Below are 13,004 nucleotides of genomic sequence, written 5' to 3'. Positions count from 1 at the left end.
CTTCCCCAGTCATCACCGTTTACCCCCCAGCAAGCTGGGTACTCATTTTACCAACATCGGAAGGATGGAAGGCTGAGTCAACCTTGAGCCGGCTGCTGGGATTGAACTCCCAGCCTCATGGGCAAAGCTTTCAGACGGCTGCCTTACCACTCTGCGCCACAAGAGGCTCAGTGGGGAGTAGAATACTCTTCCATTAAACCACTATTCTAAGAGTCTTTTTCTAGATGTACACATGGCGCAAGCACAGGACACCAAATACAGGCCACAAAGTATAAGAAGTGGAGGTTTACATGAAGCAATATATCACAATTGCAAAATTCTGTTTTTTAAAAATCTACTTTTAATAAACCCTTAGCATTTAAGAAGCCAAATTAGCATCAAGACTGAGATTTAAATGTTGGGAAACTTCAAGAAACCAGGTTTTGCTGAACCCTTATTCTGTTTTCAAAAAGAACACCATAACATTCCCATGGAGCTTCACCTGCAACTACCCTTATTGCTAACTACAGATTTTCAGTCTTCTTCCTTGTAGTGTTTGAAAAATGGCAGGAAACAAATGTCAATGTGCCCCAATGGCTAGGAATCTAAAATACTGATTTCCAGTTAGAGAGACATGTTGGGTATCTGGATCCATGTTCGATATGCTATCCTCAGGGCTAGCTCAGTGGGGAATGGGAAGGATCAGCTGCTAATGAGTCTCCAAGGCTTCCCTTACAAGCATGGAGGTCCCCTGCCTGACTGGGGCACACTAAGGGCTGGGTGGGCCAGACAGTGAACAATTCTGCCCAACAGCTAGGTGGTCACTGCATCATTCCAGCTACTCTTCCAGGGCCTGTTCAGCAGTCGAAGCGCTGGAAATCTTGTGGGATCGTGCACTGTCAGAAACAGCTTTATAAAAACAAGCACAGTCCCCCAACTCCCACGTGTTCACTTTGTGCAAAGGCCATTCCTGCTTACTCAATTGTGTTCATTTCACGCTCAACTTCTTGGATTTGCTTTGTCAAGATCTGCTTTTCCATTTCATCTTGGGTTCTTCCCCGTTTGTCAGTCAGATATTCAAGCCTGTGCAGAAACATTGCTGTGAACAACTCCAAATGCAAAAAAGAGAGCATAGAATCATGGAAGGGACCTTCCTGGGTCATCTAGTCCAACCCCCTGCACTGTGCAGGACATTCACAACCCTATCGCTCATCCACTGCAACCTACCACCCCCTTGTGTCTTCACATAATCAATACTCCGTTTGATACAGCCCACAAAATACTCCGTTTGATACAGATACTATTTGCCTTTTAGCCACCAAGTCACACCATGTTCAACATATGGTCTACTAAGACTCCTAGATCCTTTTCACACATACTACTGCCAAGACAAGTGTTTCCTACCTAAATGCTGTACCTATAACTACTTATAGTTATACATTTGTCCCTATTGAATTTCATTGTATTCAGTTTAGCTTACTTCTAGATCATCCTGTCTTTTGATTCTGTCTTCTGTTGTGTTTGCTACCTCCCCCAGTTTAGCAGATTCAGTCCATTCTCACAATCACAAACTCTGGGCAGTTGTTCTCAGACCTGCACAGATTTGGTGATGCCCAGAAGGGTATTCCTGCCTGGCATCCACAGATCTGCAATAACAGATCTGCCTGGGTCAATATGACGGACAGGGTGGAAGGGTTCTTAGATCAGGGATGGTGCCACCCAACTGAGGAGGGTCCCTTAAAACTGGACACTTCTGGAATGCCAAAAGGGCCACAGCTCAGTGAGGGAGCACAGCCCCAAGTGCACATATATATCACTTTATTGTCAAGCCTCTACTTTTTGCTGCTATTGTCCATCTCCCCCCCCCCCCCTTGCTGCTGTTCTCTCCACATGTCAGACAGTTGGCTTTTCAGGGAACAGTACTGACCTCCTTTTGCCTTATGCCAATAAGCCAGCTGAGCAGTCTAGAAGGGACAGCCCCCCAAGATTTAGACCAGGGGTAGTCAAACTGCGGCCCTCTAGATGTCCATGGACTACAATTCCCAGAAGCCCCTGCCAGCAAATGCTGGCAGGGGCTTCTGGGAATTGTAGTCCATGGACATCTGGAGGGCCGCTGTTTGACTACCCCTGATTTAGACACAATTGTTGTGACTCCCTTCCTGATTCCTAGAATGAGAATCTTTTCATGGGACTCATACTTACTTCAACAGCTTCGGCTGAAGCAGACGCTGCAAATGATCACTGACCACAGACTGACGCAGCAACAGCTTCTCTCGGCTCTTCCCTGGGGAAGGAAGAATAGCGATGGCTCAAAGAAGCCACCTTGTCAAACACCACTTCTAGTGGGCGTCCCAGGTAAGGGGCCACTGGAAAAACTCTGTTCATCCCTGTGTGCTCCACCAACCACGGGCCCACTCCATCTCCCCACTGGGAGTGGTCCACAACGGAACTGTTGAGAACCTTAAAGCCTCCCTTACATTTTGTAGTGGTCAGATCCCCAAAAGGTTTTATGCCTTGCATTGCCTTTTCTCGGGCATCACTGTTGGCAGGAGGACCCTGGGGGAAGAATCAGACAAACCATGCAATTCTCCATCATAGTTCTCAGCTTCAAGGTCATCCCCCACCTCTTTAAGCATGCCTATTCAGAATCAGGCATGGATCCAGACCAAGAATGCCAAAATCAGTACTGGCCAGGATGCCTAGGGGCAATTAGAGCCTGCCTGAAAGGTGTCCTCCTAATTATGATTCAAATAAGCAGACTGCCCAACTCTCAAGATAACAGCACCACACAGGCCTGTACCCCACCGCTTAGACTTACAATTCCTGATGTCTTGTCCTTAAAATATGGCTTCATAAAATGCCCCAGAAACACGTTCGCTGGCAATGCTTTCCCATCACTGGATTTCGCCACTCTGGGCCTGGCAAGTTCCCGGGTGAGCTTTTCCTAACATGAACAAAAAACGAAGGAGAACATCAAAATGACACATCAAGGGCTGGCTTGGAAGAGAATCAGAAGGTCTACATTCCAAAAGAAAAATCACACACAAATTAATAGCTGTAACTGACAGTGCTAGACAAATCACTCATTGCCCACTTGGCTAGGCTACAATTTTTGAAGAACCATGTTCAGTGGCAAGACCACCAGGCCCATTTCCTGGCACTAATGACAGAAAATGGATGGGGCTTGCTGGCACACAGAGGTGGTGACTGCAGAAACCATCGATCAACAAATTAGGCAGAGAGAAGAGAAAGGACCAACTACTTGCTCACACTAGATTCACTTGGTCCAAGAGATGCAGCGAAACAGGGTGCTCTTCTGGACATATGAACACATTAAACATAACCATCTGATAACCATCTTCAGGGTGCAGGGTGGTGGGAACCCGTGGTGGAGTGGCGGCGTTTCGCCGCGGCGGGCAGGTGCTTCCCTGGGGAGTCCTGGCGTCGAGGTCGGCTCGGGAGGGGTGCAAGGTGCCCCTCCCCAGGTGGCAGCGCCATCGGCTGCGGCCTCCAGCAGGCCGCTGATGGCAGGCGGCAGGCGGCTGGCCGCGGTAGTGGCGGTCAGGGCTGTCAGCGCGTCCTGGGGGGAAGGCTCCCCCCCCCAGGCTGGGCATGTTGGGCGCCTCGGCAGCAGGAAAGAATCAGGTGCGCCGCAGCAGGCCTGCTCCTTTCCCACCGGCGAAGCCTTTGAGGGAGCGGGAGTGCAGAGGTGAGGATGGGTGCCTCGCCGGAGCGCAGATCCGAGGGGCGGGCAAAGTAGCCAATGGGGAGCTGCGCAATTGGCTACGTGGCCCCCGAATGACACTCGGAAGGGCTTCACAACTCCTGATTCGCCCCTCCGAGTTTTTATCACGGACGGCACCCGCCCCTTTCTCATCCCAACTTGCCCTTAGCGCTTTATTTATACCGCCCTCCCCTGAGGCTCAGGGCAGTTTACATAAAATGCAGAAAACAGTACGTGGAACTCAGCTTTTCACAATAACAATAACAAACTATAACAGAGGTAACTGAGTATAACAATGCAAAAAGGTCCAGATATTGCTGGTTACCTGTTCTCAACCAAATGCCTGGTGGAAGAGCTCCCTTTTGCAGGCCCTGCAGAACTGTTTTAGCTGTGAAGGGAGAACTGTTTAACGTGATGGAGGGGTTGGAAGAGGTTGAGATTTGGGGGTCTGCAGCTTGGAGGGGGACAAGGGGTGATAGGATAGCTGCGTTTAACTATGTAAAAAGTAGACATGTTGAAGAGGGGGCCAAACTGTTTACTGCAGCTTTAAAGGCAAGAACTAGGAGCAATGGATTCAAATTACAGGAAAGAAGGTTCCACTTAAATATTAGAAAGCAATTTCTGAGAGGGAGGGCTGTTATGGCTCTCTGTGATGTCTACCAGTTCTGCGTGGTGATCAGCTTCTCTTGGCTGGGAAGGAAAGGAGGGCAAGCAGAGAACATTTCAGAACACTCCCAATCTCTATTAAAAAGCCAAGAGCAGTGAGAGTGAAGTATTAGGCTCACTGTGAGAGTTTCTTAGGGGCAGGAAATTGAGAAGTATCTTCAAATGGTTTATGCCTCCAAAACCAGGACATCTGCAAATTAACCACAAAGGCTTCATTATCTGCCTGAAGGTAGACCCCTAGTCTGTGGCTTGCCAAGCTACAACATGAGTCCTGAAGGAAAAACTTTACATTAAAAACTCATTAGACTGGTTCTTGGAGCAACAGATTCCTTTTGGAAAATGCAGATCTCCTTCTCAGCAGACAAGGTCCTGAGGAGCAGGGGGGTGTACCTGTGAAGTTCAAATGGGTCCCTGTACAGCTGCTGGCGGACCTGTGGATATTTCAGGCTGTGACCAACAGCAGTGCAACTAGGCCCCACTACTGAAACCATCCTGAACACAGCCAAGAACTGCATGCCAGAACCTCAGATGCGAAGGCCTCACTAATTCAGCAGCAGCTCCAAAAACACGACACCAAACCTCTGCAGAAATATAGCCTCCAACACTGGTGGTGCTAACAGGTATCTGGCTACAGGCTGACTCCACAAGGCTGAGATGTTCTGGCATTTAAAAGTGACAACAAAGTAGAAGCCACAAAGACAGAAGGTCTAACCTGCAGGAAGCACTGAAGGGAACAGGGTTTCCTAAGGCTTTGTAATTAATTTGCAGGTGCCTCACCTGCAGAGCAAACAAGAGTTGTATCCAATTACCTCTTCCTTTAGTGGTGGAAAACAGAGGCCTTATTTCCCTATATTATACCTGAACGCTAAATTTAAAACCCCAAATGTACAGGAAAAATGGGTAGAAGGATCATACCTCCCAACATCCTTCCCCGATAATTACTGTCTGCTTTATGGTTACCAACAGAACCTTTTGACACAGTTAACGAGAGTGGCAACGTGTTTGCTTCTTGCTCCCAACATGAAATTATCCTCATATCGCTGCTGCATCCAAGTCCTGCTTTCTCCAGTACACCCCCCACCCGGTCACTAAAACACTTCAACAGATTCTTAAAGTAGGTCAAACTTTGCTCACCTGCTGTTCTTTGTTTTGGGAAAGCAGAATATTAACCTCCTTGATCTTCTCCTCAATAACTTCTTGATAGACCAAGTTCATCTGCAAGCAAGTCTCTGGAGTTTCGGGAAGGTCAAACTCTCTCTCACTGTCCTCATCTGTACTGTCTTGCCCCCCATCTGGACTCACCTCCTGACCAAAGAAGAGATGAGGAGACAAACACAGAGGGGAAAAACCCTCATATTTAAGCAGACAAGGAATTCAACAAGCATCTCAGAGAAGTGAGTGGAGAATGCAATAGGTGATCACTCTCTCTAACCACTTTCCACCTTCCCCACTGGCTGTTAGCCCCTCTGGCCTTATCCCCAGGCACAAGAAAATGTAATCATTTGAGCTCTCATCTCACTAAAGAAAGATTCAACCCCATGATTATTCTGCACAGTGCAATGAACCACCTCTCACTTTCACAACAACCAAGAAACATGGCAGAGTTACCTCAGCTCTAGGAATGGGTATAAACTGGCTAATCAATATTTGTTCATGACAAATTTTGCCGAGTTCATGATCCATGAACTGCAGCCTGGCCACAAACGTCTAGGAATTTTTAATGCATTCTGTAGAGGTTTGCAGGGAGCAAAATGGTTTAAACTCTTGCCCCTGTGAAAGGTACCAAAACAGCTGAGCAGCAGGAATAGGCTACTCCTGTCCACTCAGCTGATTAGATAGGAAATAGGGCTCCACGGGGTTCAGCTGTTTAAAGCCATAGAGACTGGCTGCCCAAGAAAGCCTCTTTAAACAGTTAAGACACTTGGAGCCATTTGCTCCGCATGGCCCAGCTGATGAAAGGGGCTTTCTTCAGTACAGCTCTGAGCTATTTATACCAAACTATACCAAGTAAGAAAGCCCATTGCAACCAGGAATACAATGGGCATTAGGACCCAGGGGACTAGTGACCCTGATTGACCCTATTCCAATTCTGACAGACAGGACACTCTCCACCCCCAGGACTGTTTCACAAATATTAAGATGAACAATGGATGGATGGATGAGGATAAGCCGAATACTGGTCCGTGTGAGCCATTTAAATCACTGCTTTCTGCTCCCTGAAAAAAGCAGTGGGAAGCAGAAAACAGGGGTCAAAAACAGGTTATGTTTATGAACCAACCTCCTGGTTCATACAGGTTTACTAGAAGCAAAGAGATGACAGGCAGGAGGACTCCTACAGAGCACAGCGGCTAGGCCACCAGGGCTGGTGCTATGTCCATGGGGGAGCATATCTGGCTGCTTACCCTGCTTCCTGGTGGCCAGAAGGCTTTGGAGCATGGAGCCCAGCCACGAGGGCCATCTTGGGTATAGTGTTAGGACTTCTAATCTGGTGAGCCGGGTTTGATTCCGTGCTCCCCCCACATGCAACCAGCTGGGTGACCTTGGGCTCACCACAGTACTGATAAAGCCATTCTGACTGAGCAGGAATCTGAGGGCTCTCTCAGCCTCACCCACCTCACATTGTGTCTGTTGTGGGGAGAGGAAAGGAAAGGCGAATGTAAGGTGCTTTGAAACTCCTCCTGGTAGAGAAAAGTGGCATATAAGAACTCTTCCTCTTCTACCAGCGCTGATGCTGGCGGCCAGGAGCCTTGGGACTGGGGTGTGCCAGGTGGCCAGCGGTGCCCCTGTGTTGGCATTGTGGACTGCAGCTCGCCTCTCCCCCAGCTTACCCACCCACTGCAGGCTCTCCCTCCTCCCAAGTGCCCAGAAATAGCATGGAGGAGGGAAAGAGCTGGGATTGGCCCTCAGTGGAGGAGTGGCCTCTCCCTATTGGATGCCTGCCCTCCCCCCCCCAAAGGTCCAAATAGGGCAGGCTACATCAGGTGAGTACCCAGCTTGCTGGGGGGTAAACGGTAATGACTGGGGAAGGCACTGGCAAACCACCCCGTGTTGAGTCTGCCATGAAAACGCTGGAGGGCGTCACCCCAAGGGTCAGACATGACCCAGTGCTTGCACAGGGGATACCTTTACCTTTACCTTTACATCAGGTACACTCTCCACCCACAAGCCGACCATCATTCGGGCTACAGAGAGAGATGATCCCGCTCGTGATTCAGCCACGGCCCGAGCCACGGGAAGGTGATGCGTGCCCATCCCGGTGTAAGCACCAGGCACTGTCCTCCGGGGGCCGAGCCTCCAGGATGACCCCCCACACACACACAAACAGGGTCACTCACCATCGCGGAGGAGGCGTCCGAATCACCTTCGCCGTCCTCTGCGGGGATAAGGAGACAGACAAGGGGTCAGCGACCGCGAGAGCCACCCCTATCAACAGCCCGCCTCCGCCTGGCCCGCAGCAGAGCGGCACTCACCTGGCCCACCCGACGCCACCTCCATGGCTACTCCTGCGTCTGCGCCTGCGCGCCCAGGGTCCGGAAGCGACGTCAGATTCTGCGCCGGCCGTGGTTGCCTGGCAACGGCGAAGCCGCCTCCGCCCCTTAGCCGCGGCGCTCGGGTTTGCTCCCCGCTTGTTCAGTGCGCGGCTCGGGCCAGGGAACTGCGCGGTACTGATTGACCCCTGCCCTGAGGTCGACTAGCGCCGAAGCAGATTCAAGTGGGAAGCGGCAGGGCCCCGTCAGGCGCCCGCGAGACCGACCCGGTTCTATTCAAGGGATGCGCTTTCGTGCGCATGCGCACGAAAGCGCATCCCTTGAATAGAACCGGGTCGGTCTCGCGGGCGCCTGGCGGGGCCCTCGCTGTGTTCTAGTTCCAGAGAAGGGAATGGCGTCTTAGGGGCGGGTGGCCGTGTGTCCCCTTCGACTGTGGGCCCAGGAGATCTCGACGCCTATCCTCCAGTCAAAAGAAAATATTCCATTCTTGAGCAAGGTGATTGAACAGGTGGCCGCTTGACTACTTCAAGCTCTCCAGGGGGCCAGGCGCAGACTGTCACATCACCTGCTGCTTGACCTTTACAACCTGGAGCGGCTGGGGACTGAACTTGGGGACCTTTGGCGTGCAGAGCGGATGCTCTGGTGCTGCTGTCCAGTTGGGTTGGTCCAATCAGGTTGTCTGAAGATGGGAAGGGGAAGAAAGGGTCACAGTGTGGATCCATCTTCAAGACACATTAGCTGGCAATTTTGAGTTCAGTTCAAGGTGCCAGTTACAAGCGTGGAAGGCTTTTGTAGCCTAGGACCTACAAAGCTGAAGGAACGTCTCTCCCTATCCGCTCCTCTGAGCCAACCAATTGTAGTCTTCTGGTTGCTCCTCTGCCCTCTTGGCATCTACTAGAAGCCACTCCCTTCTCATAATGTCTCTCACCCTGTGGAATCAGGTTCCTGAGAGGAGGTGGTCACTGGGCCATATCTTCTGGCTTCCAAATGTTTCATATTATCTGTATTTTATTCACAATGCTTTTAAATAGTTCAATACATTCCTGAGCTCTCCCACTTATTTTGGTTCTCAGCACCAAATCTGATAAACTAATAGAGTGAAATAAATTGTTTTTAGGTCTGCATGTTTAACACAGATTTTTACAAGCAACTCTACATAGCCTCTGCTTTTGAGATTTTCAAACCCAAATTAATTCAGAAACTTTTTCTGATGCTTTTCTAGGAAACTGACCAAGGCTGTTTACCAACTAAACCAAATCCTACAAAGAAAGTCTGAACAGTTGATTATGTGCAGTCCGAAGAGACAACTGAGAAGGGATATGATAGCCATTTTTAAGTATTTGAAAGGCTGTCACTGAGGAATGGATTCAGTTGTTTTCTGTTGCACCAGAAACAGTTTCTGTTGCATGGGCCTTAGGAAGTCTGAGCAACAATAAAGCTAGTGGAGGTGACAGCATTCCAGTTGAACTATTAAAAAATCTTAAAAGATGATGCAGTAAAAGTGCTACACTCAATATGCCAGCAAATTTGGAAAACTCAACAGTGGCCACAGGATTGGAAAAGGTCAATTTACATTCCAATCCCAAAGAAGGGGAACACCAAAGAATGTTCAAACTACAGCTGGAGATGTCCCGGAGGACTGGAAAAGAGCAAACGTTATTCCGATCTTCAAGAAAGGGAGGAAGGATGACCCGGGAAACTACAGACCAGTGAGTCTGACCTCTGTTGTGGGGAAGATAATGGAGCAGATATTAAAGGGAGCGATCTGCAAACATCTGGAGGACAATTTGGTGATCCAAGGAAGTCAGCATGGATTTGTCTCCAACAGGTCCTGCCAGACCAACCTAGTTTCCTTTTTTGACCAAGTAACAGGTTTGCTGGATCGGGGAAATTCGGTTGATGTCATTTACTTGGATTTTAGTAAAGCTTTTGACAAGGTTCCCCATGATGTTCTGATGGATAAGTTGAAGGACTGCAATCTGGATTTTCAGATCGTTAGGTGGATAGGGAATTGGTTAGAGAACCGCACTCAAAGAGTTGTTGTCAATGGTGTTTCATCAGACTGGAGAGAGGTGAGTAGCGGGGTACCTCAGGGTTCGGTGCTCGGCCCGGTACTTTTTAACATATTTATTAATGATCTAGATGAGGGGGTGGAGGGACTACTCATCAAGTTTGCAGATGACACCAAATTGGGAGGACTGGCAAATACTCCGGAAGATAGAGACAGAGTTCAACGAGATCTGAACACAATGGAAAAATGGGCAAATGAGAACAAGATGCAATTTAATAAAGATAAGTGTAAAGTTCTGCATCTGGGTCAGAAAAATGAAAAGCATGCCTACTGGATGGGGGATACGCTTCTAGGTAGCACTGTGTGTGAACGAGACCTTGGGGTACTTGTGGATTGTAAACTAAACATGAGCAGGCAGTGTGATGCAGCGGTAAAAAAGGCAAATGCCATTTTGGGCTGTATCAACAGAGGCATCACATCAAAATCACAAGATGTCATAGTCCCATTGTATACGGCACTGGTCAGACCACACCTGGAGTACTGTGTGCAGTTCTGGAGGCCTCACTTCAAGAAGGACATCGATAAAACTGAAAGGGTACAGAGGAGAGCGACGAAGATGATCTGGGGCCAAGGGACCAAGCCCTATGAAGATAGGTTGAGGGACTTGGGAATGTTCAGCCTGGAGAAAAGGAGGTTGAGAGGGGACATGATAGCCCTCTTTAAGTATTTGAAAGGTTGTCACTTGGAGGAGGGCAGGATGCTGTTTCTGCTGGCTGCAGAGGAAAGGACACGCAGTAATGGGTTTAAACTTCAAGTACAACGATATAGGCTAGATATCAGGAAAAAGTTTTTCACAGTCAGAGTAGTTCAGCAGTGGAATAGGCTGCCTAAGGAGGTGGTGAGCGCCCCCTCACTGGAAATCTTCAAGCAAAGGTTGGATACACACTTTTCTTGGATGCTTTAGGATGCTTAGGGCTAATCCTGCGTTGAGCAGGGGGTTGGACTAGATGGCCTGTATGGCCCCTTCCAACTCTATGATTCTATGATTCTATGATTCTATACAGCACCATTGCACTCATTTCTCATGCTAGCAAAGTTATGCTCAAAATCCTACAAGCTAGGCTCCAGCAATATGTGGACTGAGAACTTCCAGAAGTACAAGCAGGATTTCGAAGAGGCAGAGGAACTAGAGATCAAATTGCCAACATACGCTGGATCATGGAGAAAGCTAGGGAGTTCCAGAAGAACATTTACTTCTACTTCATTGACGGTGCTATCTGTCTCTTGAGAAACCTATATGCAGGTCAAGAAGCAACTGAGAACTGGGTACGGAATCACTGATTGGTTCAAAATTGAGAAAGGAGTTCGGCAAGGCTGTATACTTTCGCCTTGCCTATTTAACTTGTATGCGGAGCACATAATGAGAGGTAGGGTTAGATGAGTCACAAATTGGGATCGAGATTGCAGGGAGAAATATCAATAACCTCAGATATGCGGATGATACCACTCTAATGGCAGAAAGCGAAGAGGAACTAAAGAGCCTTTTGATGCGGGTGAAGGAGGAGAGTGCAAAAGTTGGCTTGAAACTCAACATCAAGAAAGCGAAGATCATGGCATCCAGCCCTCTCAATTCCTGGCAAATAGATGGGGAAGAAATTGAGGTAGTGATAGATTTTATTTTCCTGGGCTCCAAGATCACTGCAGATGGAGACTGCAGAAAAGAAATTAAAAGACGCTTGCTCCTGGGGCAAATCTAGACAGCATCCTAAAAAGCAGAGACATCACCCTGCCAACGAAAGTGCGTCTAGTCAAGGCTTTGGTATTCCCAGTTGCAATGTATGGCTGTGAAAGTTGGACCATAAGGAAGGCCAAGCATCAAAGAATTGAGGCTTTTGAACTCTGGTGCTGGAGAAGAGTCCTGCGAGTCCCTTGGACTACAAGGTGAACAAACCGGTCAGTTGTAGAGACCAGCCCTGACGGCTCCTTAGAAGGCCAGATCCTGAAGATGAAACTGAAATACTTTGGCCACCTCATGAGAAGGAAGGACTCCCTGGAGAAGAGCCTAATGCTGGGAGTGATTGAGGGCAAAAGAAGAAGGGGACGACAGAGAATGAGGTGGCTGGATGGAGTCACTGAAGCAGTTGGTGCAAACTTAAATGGACTTTGAGGTATGGTAGAGGACAGGAAGGGCTGGAGGATCATTGTCCATGAGGTCGCGATGGGTCGGACATGACTTCACACCTAACAACACATTAATAAGAACTTCCCAACAGTTAAAGCAATTCCTCAATGAAACATGCTTTCTCAGGAGGTGGTGGGCTCTCCTTTGGAGGTTTTGAAAGGGAGGCAAGATGACAGTTTGACAGCAATGCTGATCCTATTACTATGAATTTAGGCAGATTGTGAGAAGGTAATCAGGAAGGGATGATCCACTGCTTAACACGTGGCCCTTATTTGCTCAGAATGCTGACGACCAATTTGGGCTCAGGAAGGAATTTTCCTCCAGGCTAAATTGCCCCAGAGATCCTGGAAGCTTGTTGTGTTTTTTGTTTTTTTTTGCTTTCCTCAGGGAATAGAGCAGGGGTCACTGGGGGTGGGGTGGGATTTAATTCCCTACACTGTGTAGTGGGTTGGACTAGATGACCCTTGGGGTTCTTTCCAGCTCGAAGGTTTCTAAGATACTCTTTAAAACCTAGCATTAACTTACACATACTCCCACTGAAAGGCACCCATCCTGGCCTATGCACTCAGTTGCTCAGGTATTTTTAGAGGAGTAACTAGATTCTGCTAGCTTTCTAGGAAAACTTTGTATGTTCCCTGCTGCAATCTGGGCTTCAGCCAAAGTACAGGTGAAGTCAGGCAAGTTATGCTAACTAAAATTTAAGTTGGAGGTATATACCTGTGTGCAGAACACAAGGGAAACCCTTTAATGGCTTACTATTCATAGTCTTAAATGTCATCATTTTGTCAGCCATCTTGATCAGGTCTCTGAAAAGGCCACAAAAATCTTCCACATTGTGCAGAGAGACTGAACATCTCCAGCTATGAGCCGCTCATTAGCAAGTGGTGGAACGTACAAAATGAATCATTCTGGACAAAAGCCCCAATTCTGTTCTCAGGCATAAGCAAACCAAAG

At 48.4% G+C, this 13,004-nt stretch overlaps 1 protein-coding gene across 3 annotated transcripts in view; it reads right to left on the bottom strand.

Annotated features, from left to right (window-relative positions):
• The window catches only part of SNAPC4 (small nuclear RNA activating complex polypeptide 4), a 31,162-nt gene extending 23,147 nt beyond the window's left edge, over positions 1–8,015 (bottom strand). For 2 of the 3 annotated variants that reach the window (XR_013225756.1, XM_077305012.1), the window contains exons 1-6: positions 7,505–7,680; positions 5,504–5,674; positions 2,798–2,923; positions 2,457–2,535; positions 2,182–2,263; positions 958–1,062 (exon numbers count right to left, since the gene is read on the bottom strand). Coding sequence is in view for 2 of the 3 variants with exons in the window: in XM_077305012.1 (XP_077161127.1) it covers positions 958–1,062; positions 2,182–2,263; positions 2,457–2,535; positions 2,798–2,923; positions 5,504–5,674; positions 7,505–7,621 (680 nt within the window). In the remaining variant the exon portion in view is untranslated. Of the gene's footprint in view, positions 1–957; positions 1,063–2,181; positions 2,264–2,456; positions 2,536–2,797; positions 2,924–5,503; positions 5,675–7,504; positions 7,681–7,704; positions 7,743–7,839 lie in introns of those variants that run through there. The other variant, XM_077305013.1, reaches the window with a different exon arrangement.
• Between the last annotated feature and the right edge of the window lie 4,989 nt (positions 8,016–13,004).

Source organism: Paroedura picta, chromosome 12, assembly GCF_049243985.1.
Source record: "Paroedura picta isolate Pp20150507F chromosome 12, Ppicta_v3.0, whole genome shotgun sequence".
In the NCBI taxonomy this organism is placed as follows: domain Eukaryota; kingdom Metazoa; phylum Chordata; class Lepidosauria; order Squamata; family Gekkonidae; genus Paroedura; species Paroedura picta.
Note: the sequence above shows the minus strand (reverse complement) of the source record. Positions and strands in the feature narration are given on the sequence as shown.